General features: G+C 47.8%; 1 protein-coding gene across 1 annotated transcript in view; it reads right to left on the bottom strand.

Moving 5' to 3' along the window:
- Nucleotides 1-2,600: 2,600 nt before the first annotated feature.
- Nucleotides 2,601-17,510, bottom strand: part of znf609a (zinc finger protein 609a) — a 72,462-nt gene continuing 57,552 nt past the window's right edge. Inside the window, 8 exon segments of the mRNA XM_028958312.1 lie at nt 2,601-3,262; nt 3,535-3,583; nt 3,697-4,020; nt 4,136-4,565; nt 4,679-7,031; nt 8,789-8,876; nt 16,066-16,215; nt 16,218-16,290. Of these exon segments, the coding sequence (XP_028814145.1) occupies nt 3,253-3,262; nt 3,535-3,583; nt 3,697-4,020; nt 4,136-4,565; nt 4,679-7,031; nt 8,789-8,876; nt 16,066-16,215; nt 16,218-16,290 (3,477 nt within the window). The 3' untranslated portion in view covers nt 2,601-3,252.

Consider the following 17,510-nt stretch of genomic DNA (forward strand, 5'->3'; position numbering starts at 1 on the left):
CACATGCAATTTGGTGATGCACTGAAAACACAATCATGTAATGTTGGCTCTGGAAGCAATGATCAACATTAACAGGCTGAACAAAATTAGGGTCGAATAACAGGAATGATTGTCTCATAAAAAGATTTATTTTCTGCCTAAATGTACAAAGGCAAGTTACAGTATTGTATAAAAAAAAAAAAAAAAGAAATGTGGCAATGTACACTTTACATAAGAGACCCCGTGTGAGAGAGGGACTGAGTTGGGAGGGTGGTAGTGGATGAGGTTACACATGAAACAAACCCAAAAATAGAAAAGAAGAAGGAAAATAAAAGCTGTAAACATCTTTCTTTCAAGTATCGATGACTGATACTGAGCCACTGCTCTCAGATGAAGGAAGGGAGGTGGAAGTGGGAGGGCAAAAGGGTGGGAACCTGACAAAGCAGGAAGAGGAAGCCAGCACGACAGCACGTATTCCTCCCAACCACAACAGGATCACATGGGTCCATCAAAAATAGCACCGTCTCAGACAAGCCTGCACAGCTGGGGAGGAGGGAGCAAAAAACAAAAGGACATGTTCACTACAAAAAAAAAAAAAAAAAGATCCCTCATAATAAATTAAACAATCAAGCGCTTTTCCGTTGACATATGAACCAAGTTACCATACCGCACGTTTACTGGTTAAACGTTCAGAGATAGGACAGCTAAAAATGAAGTTATTACTGTTTTTATATATATATAGATTTTTTTTTTTTATATTTAAACTTGTTCAGAACTCCCTTCCCACAGATTACATCAAAAAATATAACATGGCTGGCCGTGAGCCCTAAATACACGCACATTCTCAGGAAGTCTACAGCTCAGAGAAAGTGGGTCTTCCACTGCAGTCTGACACCAACACGTGACACAGACTCAACCAAAGGACAACTGTATGGCCACTGTGCACAAACAGCAATGGCACAGGGCATTAGAAAAAAAACCAAAACAAAAAAGTAAATAGGAACGGGCATGGGGAGGTGACAAAAACAGCCTGTGAATAAAGATGCTGACAGCCGTTTGGCTAATACTGGTGGTCTTCTAGAGGAGGGCGGGAGAAAAATAAATAAATCTGCAATAAAATGATGAAGCTGAAATAAGAGTGACTGTTCAATCAGAGCAACATCATTGCCACCATTCAATCTGAAGTGTTGATGGCAGAGCCACCACTGCATTCATTAGTGGCTCTTCATGTATGAGGTTCACTTTGTTCTACTGTTCCCGTCAGTGTCAGGAATAAATCCATGTTTACAAAAAAAAACAAAAAAAAAAAAAAAACGCTTTTCCACACGCCTGAGTTTATAGAAAAGCGAATGGCAACAAAAGCCTCAAACAGGTAGACTGTTTTCACTGAGCAGCATTGCGGGGTTACGAAAGCTGAGGGCAAGAGAATCTGTGGTTAGCTGCTGCTGAACTGAGCTAGAAAGATCTGCATTTATTGATTATATATAAACAAGAAAGGCAAAACCCAAATGCATTTAAAGAGGGAATGCAAAATCAAGCTGGTAGAGGTGCAAGTGGTAGAGGTGCAAGGAGAATAATTTTTAGGGAAAATGGGGCTAAAAAAAAGGGGGAAAGATCACAACACTTCAATTATAAAGCCGTTACACCAGCTACATATTCATATTATATCAACAATGGTAGAAAAAAAAGAAAGCTAACAAAAAAAAAAAAAAAAAGTAGGAAATCTGATAGCATCCAACAACATTTTTAAAATAATTCCTCTGTACAATATATACAAAAAGCACAAAGCTGAGTGCACATGGGAGGTGGTGGTGAGAAGAGACCGCAACAGTGAGCAGAGGAAACGTGCAAGGCCTGCTTTGCCCCAGGACACTGTGTAGGGTAATGCTTTCGAGTGCTATATTACACCATGCAGATGTACACAAAACCGACAGAGAGAGAGAGGAACAAGAGGAGCTCCAGAGCAGCACAGATCACACACCATTAAATAATAGCACAGGACGCATTTCAAATCCCGGACCTCGGCCTAGTGGATAATAAATTCCTCTGATTGGTCGGATCTGGGGTAGAGTAGCAGGGCATTATCTATAAATGTCCAGTGGGGCTGTCTCTCTCATGAGGGCTTGCCTCTCGCTGCCATCTTGAGTCTCTGCCAGCTAGCGTGCCAAAACACTCCAAAATGCCCCCTGGGAGTCCCATCATGAGTTTAGTGAACAGCTGGGCAGGCCAGAGCCAGACACACACAGTTCAGTCTGTACTCTTCTGTCCTTACTAATGTCACAAAATTGAATGATTCCCATTAAAAATGATGGATACGTCTCCACGAGCACGAGAACTGGCAGAAACCTCCACATGGTGAAGGTTGTAATCCTCGTGCTGAGAATGGCAGGAGCTGAGGCCCCAATTCTGCCACCTTCAATAAGTTGAATTTCCACAGTGCTGCATGCTCACCTGACCAAATCACCCCAAGGTCAGCGTCCCGAGCTCCTTCAGTTGTAGCTTACCTGGCCTAAGTTACGAAGAAGGAAAAAAAAATGTTTTGCTGCTGTTTAAAAAGGCAGCATAGTGTGCAGCTGGGGGGTAAAAAAAAAAAAAAATAAAATCACAGTTGTGACTGACTATCGTTTCCAGTGAGTGGGAAAGGAACTTGAAAGCTAAAGAGGAGAGGAAAAAAAAAATCTGCTATGCACTCGACTTCTTCTCTTAGCAATAAAAGCAGGCAATGAATTTATTTTCCTCCCCTGGCACTGCACACCAGAGAAGCAGATTGGTGGTTGTCAGTACAGTGCCACGAGCAGCTTGAGCTTGCATAGAGTCCAAAAGGTGAGGTGGGCAACGAAGTAACTCCTGCCAAGCTGCACACTTGAGGTCCAGGTCCGCAGGTAGAGCCGTTCCGATGTAGTGATTTTGCATTCACGATCCTGCGCATATCTGTCCGATCCCAGTCCCTCTCTCCCAGTTTAATATGCTGAACTAGCACCGTTTCAATGCATCAGTGCTTTATAGGGCGCACAAGCGCTGCTGAACATCCAGTCAGCACTGCAGCGATGGAGCGAGAAGCCGACCACTGGGGGATGGGAGCAGTGGGCTCATTTCTCACCCTCCCACCCTGCCACTGCTGTGCAGGGATCAAAGACGCCAGGACATCCAGGCAGAAAAAAAAACAAAAACAAAAAATACAAGAACACCATTTAACTGATGTCTAAACGAGCTCCACACAATTCCTCATGTGATCCAGTCACATGGCCACAGGAAAGCTTGAGGTCAACCAAATTACCTCTGCCTAGGAACAAGAGAAAATCAGAAAATTAAGCTTTAAACACAGCAAAGACAGACAATTTAGCACTGAGGACTATTGGTCTTGATAAACAGATCTGAAGTAAATAAATGCTACACAGCAGGAATGTGCCCAATTGTGATCACCACAAGAGGGCAGTGTCTACTGCTGACTGCTCCATGGGCATAGCTTGTAAATGCACAACCCGAATCATAACACAAGCTACAAGCTCATATGCCTCTACCTTCAAACGGTTTAAAAATCCTTACCATTCTCACCTCCGTGCTGGGGGGTAGAGGGAGGGTGCAGAGTTTGAAGAGGAGAGACCTGGAGGACAAGGTGGTGGTTAGAACTGGTGCTTCAGTCAATAAAACTACCACATGCTATAGCATGCAATAGCTCAATTTTAAGGAGGAGGAAAGCGGGGAACACACACTGACCTGTGCCATAGGTGAGGTCATACTGCAAAGGGTAGCTCAGGTGGTGATGGGAAGGCATGATGCGTTGTGAGGGTGAGGAACGTGGCCGGTCAATGTCCCTCTCCCGGTCGCTTGTGCCCCTCTCTCTCTCATGAGGTCCCTTTTCACTGACTGTTGGGGACTTGCTTTTGTACTGGCTAGCATGCTGATGCAAAATATCCAAGGCCTTCGACTCCGGGACTGACTTGCCAGTGACTGTTGGACTGGCTCTGGCCTTTTCCACCTCTTCTGGGGCACCGATCTTGCTACCATAGGGGGAGAAGGAGTAGCCCGCTGACAAGTAGCCTGGGGAAAACAAACACTTTAGCCAAGGATATCTTAACAGAACTTAACTGATGAGTTGGAAAAATCATGCAAAATATTGTGGATCTACAACAAGACTCTGTATTGAAGATGATACCTGGGTAGTTCTGCATCATGACAGATGGCATCCCACGATAACCAGGGTGGCTGGGATCATATCCTTGCCCGTAAGGGTAGCCGTGCATGTAGGGCATATAGGACTGATGTTGTGCCAGGGGTGACGAGAACTGCATGTGGGGAGCCACTCGAGGGTCTTTGCTCACACCCCTGTGTTCATCTGATGTGGATGACGTTCGAGGTTCAGTGCAGTCTTTAGAATCCTCTTTAGGACCAGTCTCTTTGGGCCGTTGCCTGTCCTCTTTACCTTTTCTGTCTCTCTCCCGATCCCGCTCTCGATCTCTTTCTCTTTCCCGATCCCTGTCCCGATCACGCTCTCGGTCTCTCTCCTCCTTCCAGCGCTCTTCCTCTTGTTGCTTGTGGGTCTCTGGATACTTGGGATAGACGTAGGGCCACCGAGAATCAGCTTCCTAAAATGCAGCGGTATCAAAAAATAGGAGGAAATGTTAGATAAAGCAGATACAATTAAAACCCACAAAAACACATCATCTAGAAGGACTGAAAAATGAACCAAGTTGCATACCTGTCTGTACCACATGGCCTGCTCCATTGCAGAGAGCCTACTGGGTTCGAGACCTGTCTTCTGATCATCCTTCCCATGGTGGCTTCCCTCACTCAGCTTCATCTTAAGTCCCTCAGCCTGCTGGGCCTGAGCCTTGACATCTTCACTCTTGGGTATAATGACTGATTTCGGTGTCTCAGAGGTGTCTTTGGGCTTGTTCTGTGGTGGTGTTTTGCCAAGGTCAGAGAGACTAGGTGCCTTGGACAAAGTTGGAGGAACCGAGGCCTTTTGCTTCCATTCCTCGTTCTTTATAGATGCCTCTCTGTCCTTCTGAGCTGCCTCCGATTTCTTCTCTGCAGCACGGTGCTGCTCGGCCGCCTGCCGCTGCCGATCCTCACACTGTTGCCTATAGGCTGGATTGGTGTTCATCAAGTGGTTATGGTAGGCTTGGTCTGCAGAGTAACCGTAAGGGGGAACATAGGCATACTGATTATAGTACAGGGGCTGCATGAACATGTTCGAGCGCTGCTGTATGACTGAGGGTTGCTGCTGTTGCTGCTGGCCAGAACTGCCCATCTCGGACTTGCGGTCCTCAGGCTGGTCAGATTTTCCTTTCTCCTCTGCTTGCTCAGGTTCATCTTCTTTCTTTACCTTCACTGGAGCACCGTCTTGGAGTGGAGGACCAGTGCTAGAGACCCCAGGGCTGGGATTTGGATTGGCATAGTTGGGGGAATATAAGGTTTCGTAGTTGCCGTAGTATGGAGACTCCTTGTTGGATGTCTGAGAAGGAAACAAGGCCTTCTTGGCACCTTCCCTTGTACCTTGATCTTCAGACTTGGTCTTCACATTCTCCAACTTACCCTCCCCATCTTCCCCTGCATCTGAGATATCAGAGTAAGCTGGGCTGTTTGTCTTTACTGAAGAATTGTCTGCCCCATTTTGCATGACCACATGAAGTGGAGGGAGAGGTTGGGCCATGCCACCACTATCTATTCGACTAGCCACTCCAATAGAGGGGCTCGGAGCGTTGTCTGAAAAACTGTAGATCTTGTCAGCCTCAGCTTTAATGCTGGCCAAACGACTCTGGTGGGCATCAGAAGAGCCATTGAGGAGGCCATCGCTCTTATTTCCCGGATCTGAGGACTCTGAATAGGGGCTCTTGCCTTCTTCAGGTTTTCCTCCTTTTCCTGGGGCTTTGGGACTGTCCCCTTCCTTACCACTCTCCTTCTTTTTCTTGTCTTTTTTCTTCTTGTCCTTAGACACAGCCAAAGAAGGGTTGACAGGTGAAGGATCTCCCATGACTAGTGGCTTGGGTTGGATTGCTTTTAGTTGGGGGCTCTTGGGGATGGACTGCACTACTGTGGTCATTCCAGGGGAGGAACCGGGATTTGCCCCAGCAAAACCAGCTGCCTGCAGAGAATACAATTGCTGAGGGGGTATAGAAGGAGCAATGGACCTAGCAGATTTCATGCCTTTCTGGGCAAGCTTATCTGCCTTGCAGCTAGCGCTGGACTTCTTGGACTTGTCCTTATCTATGCCTTTCTTATCATCCATGCCATCATTGCTGGCTTCATCGGTGAGGCATGGGCCATCCTCACCATCCATTGGTACTCCTCCCACAGCCTCATGGTCTGTCTCACAGGATTTCTTTTTGTTTGACTGCTTTGAGCCAAACTTTCCTGAGGATGGGGACGGGCTCTGTACATCAAAGCCTCTACCTTTAGGGGTGACTGAGCGCGCTGGAGACAAAGAGCCCTTCTGAGAGATTGAGGCTCCATTGCAGCTCCCTGGCTCAGGGTGCAAAGTGGAATCTTCCCCATACTCACTGTCGCCATCCATGTCCAACTTAATGTCATCATCATTGTGAGCCCGAGCTTGATGATACTTTAATCCATTGATATGCTTATACTTTTTGTTGCAGTTGGGGTGTGGGCAATCAATGAGTACTGGTGACGGACAGTTGCGATCCAGGGTGGGGGGGAGGGGCTCGGCCTTGATGGTGGGTATGGGCATTATTGCATGGGGCATGCCACTGTTGGAGTTGGTTCGCATGCGCTTGCTGCCCTTGGTGTCCTCAGAGCTAGAGTTGGGCTCCATGTCTGAGGTAGGTTTGTTCTTGCGCTTGTTGGCAGATGAAGGGCTTGCCTTGATGTCTTCCGTGTTACTGTTTGGTGGAGTGCGGCGTTCTGAGGAATTCTGGCTGCCGCGGCGCCCCTTGCTGTTGGACGCAGCACGCGTCTTGCTGCTGTTGCTACCCTTGTTGTCAGAGGAGTTACTGTTCTCATTCACGGGAGTGTTGCTGTTAGGTCTCATTCTCTTTCCTCGCCCTCGGCCATTCCTCATCTCTAGATCGCTGGTAGGAGACTCACAAAATCTGCAGAATGAAGAGGAACATCCTGCGTTAAAAAAATTCCATACATAATGGGGACTTGTGAAGCAATCATAATAAACAAAGCTCCAACACAATTACCAGCATGCACTGCATTAACAGGGTTTCTGAGAGGCACTCAGGCGAGAGACTGCCTCTCCTATGAATCATCCCACTCCATTCTGATTCCAGAGGAGATTTTCGAACAGCCTCGGGAGAGGCATGGACGTGCTGTGCGTTTTTATCCCCTCGTTATCCCTGATCTTGACAGCCAGCATGTTCTGACGGATGGCACAGCAGCACAGAGCTGCAGGATTAGGCCAGGGTGACCTGGCTGCTCATCAGATATCTGGAGATAACATCCTCTTACAGACAGGGCACAGGCACCAAGGGAGAACCGCTAGAGCACTCAATCAAAGGGTAGGGCTCTCACCGAGGTCAGGTACAGGGAAATAAAGCTCAGGAGTAAAAGCAGTGCTCTATACTTGAGGAATTTGTGCAGACAATTGTGCAACATACTATTTAAGAAGGTGTTGCTAAGGAGGACTGACAAACAAACTAAAATGGCAACTGTCAAAAAATATTTTCTATGTTTCCAGAGAATACTGATGAACACGGATCTTGAACACTACATCGATCATTTTGTCAACACAAATCGGACACACAAACTGGATTTTTGGTATTCAATTGGAACTATATTTCATTTTCATTGGGTTATATAATGTATGTAGCCTAGTCATGGAGCCACTGTTACCACAGATGCCCAGTGATGCAGCCAATATAAGAATCACTTAGTTCCACGGGTTATTTTTCTGGCAAATGGCAGTCAATAGTCCTCCAGGCAACTCTGAAATGAGGGGAGGATGTGTCACAGCCATTAACATGCTGCCAGACTCGCTCTGCACAGCCCTCTCTGGGGAGAGCAGCTGTATGTTTGTCGGGTTTGATGGCAGCCTCCTGCATCCTTCCGATAAAGAGCGCCATGGCAACACAAGCCTTCCCTGGACCCTCTGATTATAAAAGAGAGTACCCTCCAAATAAAAGAACTCTTTAAAAACATGGTGCCACAAGCTGACGGGCAGGCATGTGCAACTATTAGGGCTCCATGCTTGTCTTCTCAGAAAAGGGCCTGTCCTGGCCAGTATTGGGCATCATACATCATCCAGGTGAGAGCAGCATTTAACTGAATCACTCCATTCAGAGAGCCTGCCCTGAGATCTGATGAAAAGATCTACAGCTCAGTAAAAGCCCTGCCCCCCTCCCCCCACACCACTGATTGTGTGCAGTATGTTTTCATTGCTGAACACTCAGAGTACAATAGAGAATTGGCACATGGTGAAAGCAAGGTTTACTTCACACTATGCTGGTTCGAGCAATCGCTAAAGAAGCAGACACTAAGACCCAGAGCGGGGCGGAAACTGAGTCTCAGCACATGCTCCATAAAAGAGTCTGACAGTCTCTGCTTTGATGCCTCTGACAGGATCGATGGCAGAGAAGGAAGAAAAGAAAAAGAAAAAAAATCAATTCCACTCTGATGTTGCATTTCAAAACCTCTGTGTCAACAGGGAAGCATTTTTTAGACGTTACCCTCCAATATTTCGTTTGTAATTGCTGCCACGGTTCAGACGTTCGCACAAACACTCACAAAAAAAAAGACTGGAAAAGCAAAATTGGGTTGGTGTAAAATTGGCAACCTAGATGTCAAGAGAGCATTCTAGGCTCCACTCCTGCATGAAATGTCAGTGCTCTGTATACTTTCTTACCTCGGCGGGGCCCAGTCGTGCCGGGTGCAGTCCAGTAAGGTGCCAACGTAGGTCTTGTTTCTCCAGGTGACATTGACCACAAGCATGCCTGGAACAGAAACAGAAGACGTTAAACAGTATAAAAACAAGCTTCACCAAAACCATTTATCTATTTTGAAAAAAATCGAATGAAAAAATCTAATTTAAATAATAATAAGAGAACATCAGTGCAGCAAAAACCCAGTGCAGCAAAGCTAGAGGCATCTGAAAACAGCACTCTTTGGTATTCCAGTGGAGACACTGCTCTGTCTGATTCAGTGACTAACACACATTCTCTATCTCTCCAGAAGATGTCCTATTAGCACATAGCGGTTCTCCATTCCGGGCTCTGGGCAGAGCAGAGAACACAAACGTCCATTTGTATGCAGCTGAGAAGGCAGGAGGGAGAGAGGAGAGGAGGAGAGGAGGGGGGATTGGTTGGCTTGTGTCCTCAGGCTGACATTGCTGCAGTATGCAGCAGCTCTCTGGGTTTATTTAAAAAAAAAAAAAAAAAAAAAGGTTGTGTTTGTGTGTCAGGCTGTTTGAGGCATATAAGAGTACAGAGGATCTGCACACTTCAGCTGGTCTTTTCAGCAAGTCCCTGTTTCGCACCTCGATTTTTTAAGAGTACAGAAAGATACTGTTCCAGCGTGGAAGTGAGAAAAGGGCAGAGATCAGTGTAAAAATGAACAGATTTCCCACCTTCCATCGACCACAGTACAGTACCGCCCCCGAACACTAGATGGCAGCCGCCATCACCCCAGGAGAAACAGATTCCTGGAAAATCCTGCCTCACCCACAGAGAATGCAGGGGCTTTTTTCAGTCCAATCTGACACAGCACTGACCACCTCGCTGTCTCAGTCCACCAGCCCAACACTGCTCCGATGGGGTCAGCACCATTTCCCTCGGAATTGTCGGAGCTTAATGGAGCGCCGCTTGTTTCGGCTGCACTCATTAGAAATGCCAGCTCAGTCTGATGCCGAGCGCTTCCAGGCAATACCGATGGACTGACTCACCAGAAGAATATGGCTTATCAAACAAGTGCTACAGATTTGCACATCAAACACACACACATACACACATCTGGGAAACACACAATGGAATCTTCGGAGCAAAGGAATAAGCCCACGCTGCTGGTATGCCTTTAACACTGTTTCCTTGACAACGTCGCAGCAACAGCGAAAAGCCATTAGAAAGGAAGCCATTCCATTCCAATGACAGGAGAGGTTAAATCGAACACACAGCACTTAAATCATGCCTGAGAGAAGGAAACGCTGATCATTTGCTCGTGTATGAGGTAGTGCATGTGACTGAGGTGCGGTGGAGAGGGGGGAAAAAAGGCGCCATCTGAAAACAATTAGCATTACATCAGTCGTTTGCTGGAGCGGTGGAGTTTAACCACTGAAACTGAACCCGAGTCCACTGGCTGGGCAAGGTGCAAGACAAACTAACACTCCTGCCAACACAATGTCAGTTGCTTGAACTTGTAATGTTATTTCATATGGCGCACCATTTAAAACCTTTAACACCGGAGTACCATAAAGGAAGTAATGACCTCAGGAGTCAGAGGCTTTATAGAAAAGAGAAGAGAAAAAGATTGGGGCGCTTGTGAAAAACGCTCGCAGGGTCTCACAACAAAAGCGCACACACGCTATAAAAAGCACGTGCTTGAAGCCCCAGAACCCGTACAGCTTAAAGAACAGGTGTGTTTGAAATCCGTAGAGCCATTTTCCCACTTTTTGAGTGCTTTGGTGGATGGAACAGAGAGCTTAACATCAACTAAATCCACTGGCCCGATGGTGACCTCGGAACGCCTGGTACGCTCGCAGAGGCAACGCCAGTCACTCCATTTGGAGCTTTTAAAAAAACAAAAACAAAAACAAAAAAAAAAAAAAACACTCTGCAGCTTGCAAACTAATTTGGTTTTATTAGCATGCAGACAGCCCTGCCACCCACTCGCCGCTCCTGCCAACCTCTCCCTTCTCTTACTTCTGCCGAGTGCAGACTATCTGCCATCAGTGGGAACTGCTGTTCCACCAATTCAACTCTGGCACAGGGCCCGGTTCCCAGGTTAGATAAGCATAGTAGATTTCAACAGAAACACACACACACACACACACACACACACACACACACACACAGACAGCTGAAGAGCTCTGTAAACTCCAGCCCCACTCTTGACTTTACAGTCGTCACTCCATCCTCCAATAAATCACCTCGAGTGTAAACACCACAAAACATCACACACAACGAGAACCCTACAGTCGGACTGGATTTTTTTCACCAAGCCTAATGTTTAGTCTCAGACAGATTAAGGAGGGGGAACTGACATGATTACAGGGCCAATGTGGGGGGGCTGGTGACTTCAGACAATGAGGACCACTGCAATTCACTTCCATCTGTTCCCCCGGACTCATGGTTGCTCTTCTGTAACCCCGGCAATCACTTACAAAGCTGTGACTGTGTCCTCTGGAGAGAGTAAAGCCCCAGCTCTCCCCCAGCTGACATTCTTCTCTCCACTTGCGCTGGGGGAGCGTGGGTCCATTTCGGCATCACTTTAATGTGAAAGGCCTGGCAGCGTGACTGCATAGCTTGACAGTAGAGCAGGCATGGGAGTGACCAGAGTCAAAATATGTTTATTGGCCACCAGCACGCTTTTCACGAAACTCCAAACGGTGTAAATGATTAAGCTGCGCGGCTCTAGCGGGCTTCCTCGGTCAAACCGGGCTGAGAAAGGCTCATTGTGCTGGCCCAGGCTGTTATTCATGCTTGCGGTGTGGGACTCTCCGTGGCTGTTTTGCATACCTCTCCACTGACTTGCTGCCAAAAGCAGCAAATTGGTGCAGCAGACAAGCCCAAACTGAGACAAGACTCTCGCACAGACTATTGTTACGCGAAAGGTGTTCTTACGGCTGCTGGTGTGTATGGGTGTGTGTGTGTTTATGAACATGGGCCAACCAGCAAGGCAAATCTAGTTTGGGAGGATGACGAGTGGCCTTTCGCTTTTTTTCTCACTCCATTTTCAGACTCCCTCAGACTACAAACATTCATCAGACAGGAGGGCAAAGCAGCTGCCCCCTCGGTTCTCTCAAGTACTGCGGCCTTGTCATTTCCTATCCTGTTCCCTCCCACTGCCCCTCCGAGCAACAAAGCCCGATTCCCACCTCTCCCACCCCCATCAAAGAGCTCTCTAATGGCAACAATGAGCTGACAAGCTCTCAGAGGGGACCTGCCTGCCAGCCCCCCTCTCTCCGGGTCACCAGTTTCATCTTCCCCATGAAGAGTTTCATTAATAGGCGGTCATGCTGCACCCCCAATAATCCACCCTGCAGAGGGTCAAGTCTGTGGGCAAGAGGACTCCAGGCACTGACCCCCCGCGCTCCAGCCCATTCTCATTTAACTAGTCTTATTATTTTTCTTTTCTTATCCATCTACTGGGGGTCAAACAGACCAGAAAATCCAACTACGCCAAAGGAGGACAAAAGCCCACCGCCGTCACCCACCAGTGCCCAATTCCAGCCCGGGAACGGGCTTTCTTAAAGGGCTTTTAAAAGTCATTGTGTCATTTTTCGTTCTAGGGGGATTACTCTCATTTCTGGAGGAGGATGATGATGAGGTGACTGAATTATGAAGCTCTTAAACCTGCGAATGGTCAGAAAGGATTTTTGCCAGCATGAAAAGAAATGTAACTGTGCAGGAAAAAAAAACACACTAATGAAATCCCAGAATTAATTGAGCATTGAGTCATAAAATCTATTTCTGGAAATAAATCTGAACCAATCAGCAATGGGGGAAAAAAAAAAAAAAAAAAAAAAAAGTCATTGTTAAAATGTGATGTTCATGAAGATCTGATCTTCTGACATGGCTGCCTCTTCTGATTATCTGGGTCACATGACCAGGGCAGGAGTGTCCCCTGGGAGAGAGGGGCAGAAAGGCTCCTCTTTTGTAATAAGCACACTAGCGATTTGGCACAGCTGAATGGCCGAGGCCTGAATGCCGGGGTGAGAACCGAGCCTCCCTCCTGCGCCAGCTTTTTTCCTCTCCCCTCTCTCCTCGCCCGCTCCCCTGGGGCCTGGGTGGTTGCCAGGTGCCATTTGTAAATCAGCAAAGTCAGAAAAGCAGACTTGAGAGGCTGACAGAGTTAACAGCTAATTCTGCTCCCAGGCTGGAGTCCTTCGGCAGCGCAAAATCTAATCCCATCCTGCTTCGTTGGGATTTTTTCCCCCTACGGCTGCAGCCTCGTTCACATTTCAACACCTTCAGCCCATTACACACTCTTCCTATCTTATTCACTTTTTTTTTTCCACACTTACTTTTGTACATTAAAGAAATCATTGTACATATTTGTTAGACAAAAAAAAATATTTCCATTCCAAAACGTTCTGCGTTAATCTGGCCACCAGCCACAGCACTGGCTGACTGCAGACCAAAGGCGAGTGAGATAGAGCAGGACAGACGGAGAGGCCTAGATGGGAATGCAGCGAGAGAGAGAGAGAGAGAGAGAGAGAGAGAGAGAGAGAGAGAGAGAGAGAGAGCAGCCAGGCCACAGACGCAGGGCTGGACTGAGTGAGCCGAGGCCCAGCCGCAGGCGGACAGACAGGGCCCTGCTGGCTGAGCGCGCTCACAATGACTGACAGCGAGAGAGGGGAGAATAACAAAACCTTCCCGGGCAAACAGCACAGCCCCATCAGGCCCTTTGTGTGTGTGTTTTTTCCCCTCTCAGGCTGGCTTGCCCGAGCAGACATCCACATGTCAAGTGTCGGTCTTCTTTACATTCTCTGCGAATGGAGACAATAACAAACACGGAGGAGGCTGTTCTTGCTTCTCGCGTCTCCGTGGGGTTTATGACAGGCGGTTCAGAAAAGCGAGGTGCTGCAGCTCCGAGCAGAAGGGTTTTTTTTTTTTTTTTTTTAAACTGGAGGACTCCCTCTTAACTGGAGGAACAATTGCTAATTGTTTTAAAACGTTGTGGCTCCGCTCCAGATGTGTTTCTCTCTTCGTGCTGAAAGGCATCCTTCCCCTGAGACGTTTCTCCATCTCCCTCCAAGTGTTTGGCACCACAAGGACATTTTCCATCTTGCCGGCTGGTATTAAGTTCAATAAAACAATTATTACAAGCCGAGCAAAAGGCATCGAGTTTCCAAGGAAAGATGCTTTTTGCCCCTTGATGTAAATGAGGGGGTCTCTGTCCGTTCGGGCGAACGGGAACAAAACCCGCAGTGGTGACGGGGATTTACAGGCAACTCTCCGGGAGCGATAAAGCTTCGCAAGATTTAGAGTTGACATTTGAAAGTGTCAGCATGCGGGGGCCGGCGAGGGGCGGCTCTCCTCCGAAACGACTCGCGGGTCACCAGTCGGAATACGGAAATGGCTTCAAATGCCACTCTTCTCCCCTCCTTATCCTGTTCCCCTCTCCCCCGCGTCGGCGGCTGGCGGATGCTGACTGAAGGGGGTCGGGGCTGGTGGGTCGGCGGCGCCTCTGCCCCCATCCCGTCTCGGCTCTGACAGCTCAGCACCGAGTCGCTCATTGATCCGCAAGTCGGTCTATAAATACTGAGCGCCGAAAAAGGTCGGCATTTGGTAGTCAAATTCTTCTGTGAAAGGTTGTCCTCCTGATGGGGGCGAATGGTCACCCCTCATACTAAACAACAAAAAAACTACTTCAGGAATTTCTTGCATCTTATAAATTTCACAGGTGGGACCGGCGTAGTAAGACGGGAAATGGATGGCGGTGGAGCAATCATCTGAGTGGGCGTCAGACGGAAGCCTGCCAAACAAAATGTTCCACGCTGGCAACACACTTTATTTCCACTTGATTCTGCTCTCGTCTTCCAGGACCTCTGACTACTGGAGATCCCGCGCCCGGGCGCTATTGCTCATCTCCGCCTCGCTCTCCTGAGACAGCTTCGGCTCCGCACTCTGCTTATTTCCTGCATTTGTCAGATGGAGTGCTGCAGTGTGATGGGAGCTCTGGGCCAGCTGCAGTACTAACACTGCATGAGCGGCACAGCGGTGCCAGAAATGAAGCACTGAATCACACGGCCAGGAGACGGGGCGAGCGAGGAGAGGGAGAGAGAGAGAGGGAGAGAGTGTACAAAAAAGAAAAGAGGAGGAGAGATGGGGAAAAGAGAAAATAGAATGAGTCACACATCTCCACGCCATTGGGTTAGTGCATCGTGGGTACTGGAATGTCTCCTCCTGACCTGAGCCTGGCGTGTTAAGAACGAAGCGTTTAAAAAGAAAAGAAAATGACTGGCGGTACTTGGGTCCCGCTTTTAATTTATTCATACCTGGGGCAGCTACTCTTTAACGCTTTCGTGTTGTTCACGTCCCAAAAACACCAGGCGGAAAGGGACTGAACTATTCTGTTTGTGCATCCGCCCATGCGCCGCATCATTAGTCAGTCTGGTGCGCGAGTCCGTCAGAGTTCAAACGAATTAACGCCCCTGCAGGGAAACCGCGTCGGCGCAGGCAGCGATTCTCCCGGATTCCGCGGCCCGTTCTGCTCCGGCCCCGCCAAAATGAACCAGCGGCAAAATTCAGGTCCTTCGCGGACAAAGGGGAAGACAGAAGACTCAAGACCACACCTTATAACTCACCCACCAATCAGTCCCCTATTAAAACGCTGGGTTTTACGCGACAGGGAGGCGAGATGAGACGTACTTCAACTGTAAAACGTCCATCAACCCAGACTACAGACACAGGAATAAGGCTGAAGGAAAACAAGGACCAGATAAATGGTTCCAAGTGAGAGTGAAAAATAAGACCACAAAGCTGAGACATCCCACTGTGGTAATAACATCTGGTTGGTATTTATGATCTGCTACACAAACAAAAGCTTCACATTATACTTGTTTTTCTATTGGTTTCCACAGTCCTTATGTTACATGGGGAAATTTTCCAAAACGTTGACAACTGGTTAAGAGCACGATTGACTAAACATGGATGATAAAGACTATTTATACAATCATCTGAACGCTAAAAAAAGCCCATTATTTGTACTGAGGTATTTGTCACACCTTTATCACACTAGAAAAAGAGATCATAAATATGACGGGCGAATTATAGGGTGGTAGTAGCCTAGTGGGTAACACATTCCCCTACGAACCAGAAGACCCAGGTTCAAATCCCACTTACTGCCATTGTGTCCCTGAGCAAGACACGTAACCCTGAGTTTCTCCAGGGAGGACTGTCCCTGTAACTACTGATTGCAAGGCGCTCTGGATAAGGGCGTCTGGTAAATGTAAACCATGCTTACCATCTTCAGTCTCTTGCCACACGATGCCCTCCAGGTTGACGCTGGTGCCAGGTTCACAGGGTCCCAGACACTCGGGCTCAGTTGCCAGGGCCACGTCAGCAGTGTTGACCGCCACAGAGCGGGTCCTTACCATGATCTGCTCACAGGGGACGAGATTTCACTGTTGCCCACCGGAGCTAGAAGGTGGAGCGGTGGAGGGGCGGGCGTGGAGACCGGAGACTCCATCTGCAGAGAAGAAGGGGACAAGGGACATGATTATTTAAGCAAAAATCCATTAAATGAACAGAGTTCCAATTCAGATAGAGCACAGACATTTTTCCAGCATCAGGGTCCACTGCCAAGGTGTTCTCCCCAGCACGTTCAGAAGCATCCAAAAGCAGACAAGAAGCACCTCTGGTTATTTAACTTTGATGGTGTGGATCACTACGGATCTCCATGATTATTATTCATGGTTGAGGACGTTTAAGTGCAGTCATTAGAAGCAAAGCCACTGAGGTAATAAAGCACAGCCTTCCTGCTGCCATCGGATTTTTACGAATGTTGCTGCCAGCTCCAAGCAGTGCGAGGGAGCCAATTTGATAATCTAATTAGCGCTGTTTATTGACTCTACACACATGAAAGTGCAGCATTTAGAGCAATCTCCCTTCTCCACCACACAAAATCTAATCAGGCATAGTTTGAGTATACAAAGAGAGCTATTCCTGGAGGGATAAAGGGCTAAAAAGGAAGACAATGAAGGAAGGGAAGGAAGGAATGAAGGTGGGGGGTTGCCTTCAACCATCCTTCCCATATCTTCAGATAGCAGCTACAATTTCATTGTATTCACAGCAGGTATTCAGCGGCTCAGGTTGCCTTATAAAGAGTATATTATGCTAATGCCATCAAAAGGTCAAAAGCTGTTAGTCACTTCAGATGCACTTATCCGTGGAGAAACCGGCGGGGCTCACGGAGGTTGCCATGCCACTGAGAAACAGGTCACCTACAAGGAAGCCATGAATTAGAAAACAAATCCGCAGATGGCCTTTACCGAGTCCCAGCTTTTGTTCCTGCTACTTTCCCGTAAAAAGGGAAGAATAGAAGAAAAGAAGCCCGCCTCCAGTGCAGCCAGTCAGACGACGTGTAGGTGCTGCAACGAGCCGCGCTTTATTATAACCGAACCAGTAAATCAGCAGCAAATCACTGCAACGTACCAACGCACGGCAGCTTTTATCACGCGGTTGGCCAAGTCAAACGGCTCCGGACGCTCATACCTACCCACACCAGCATCGGTTGTAACCCATTTAAACTAGAAGTCCTGGGCTCCCTGCGCGCCCGCTGCACTGTTAATTATTACCATTAATGATGAGAAGAAGAAAATATACTTTACGCTTTAAAATAAAAGTGCATGAGTGTCCAGCTTTGGGGAAAAAGCAGCCTGGCTGGTCTGTAGTGAAGGGGGCGTGGTG

This window comes from Denticeps clupeoides, chromosome 17 (genome assembly GCF_900700375.1).
Source record: "Denticeps clupeoides chromosome 17, fDenClu1.1, whole genome shotgun sequence".
NCBI classification, from domain to species: Eukaryota; Metazoa; Chordata; class Actinopteri; order Clupeiformes; family Denticipitidae; genus Denticeps; species Denticeps clupeoides.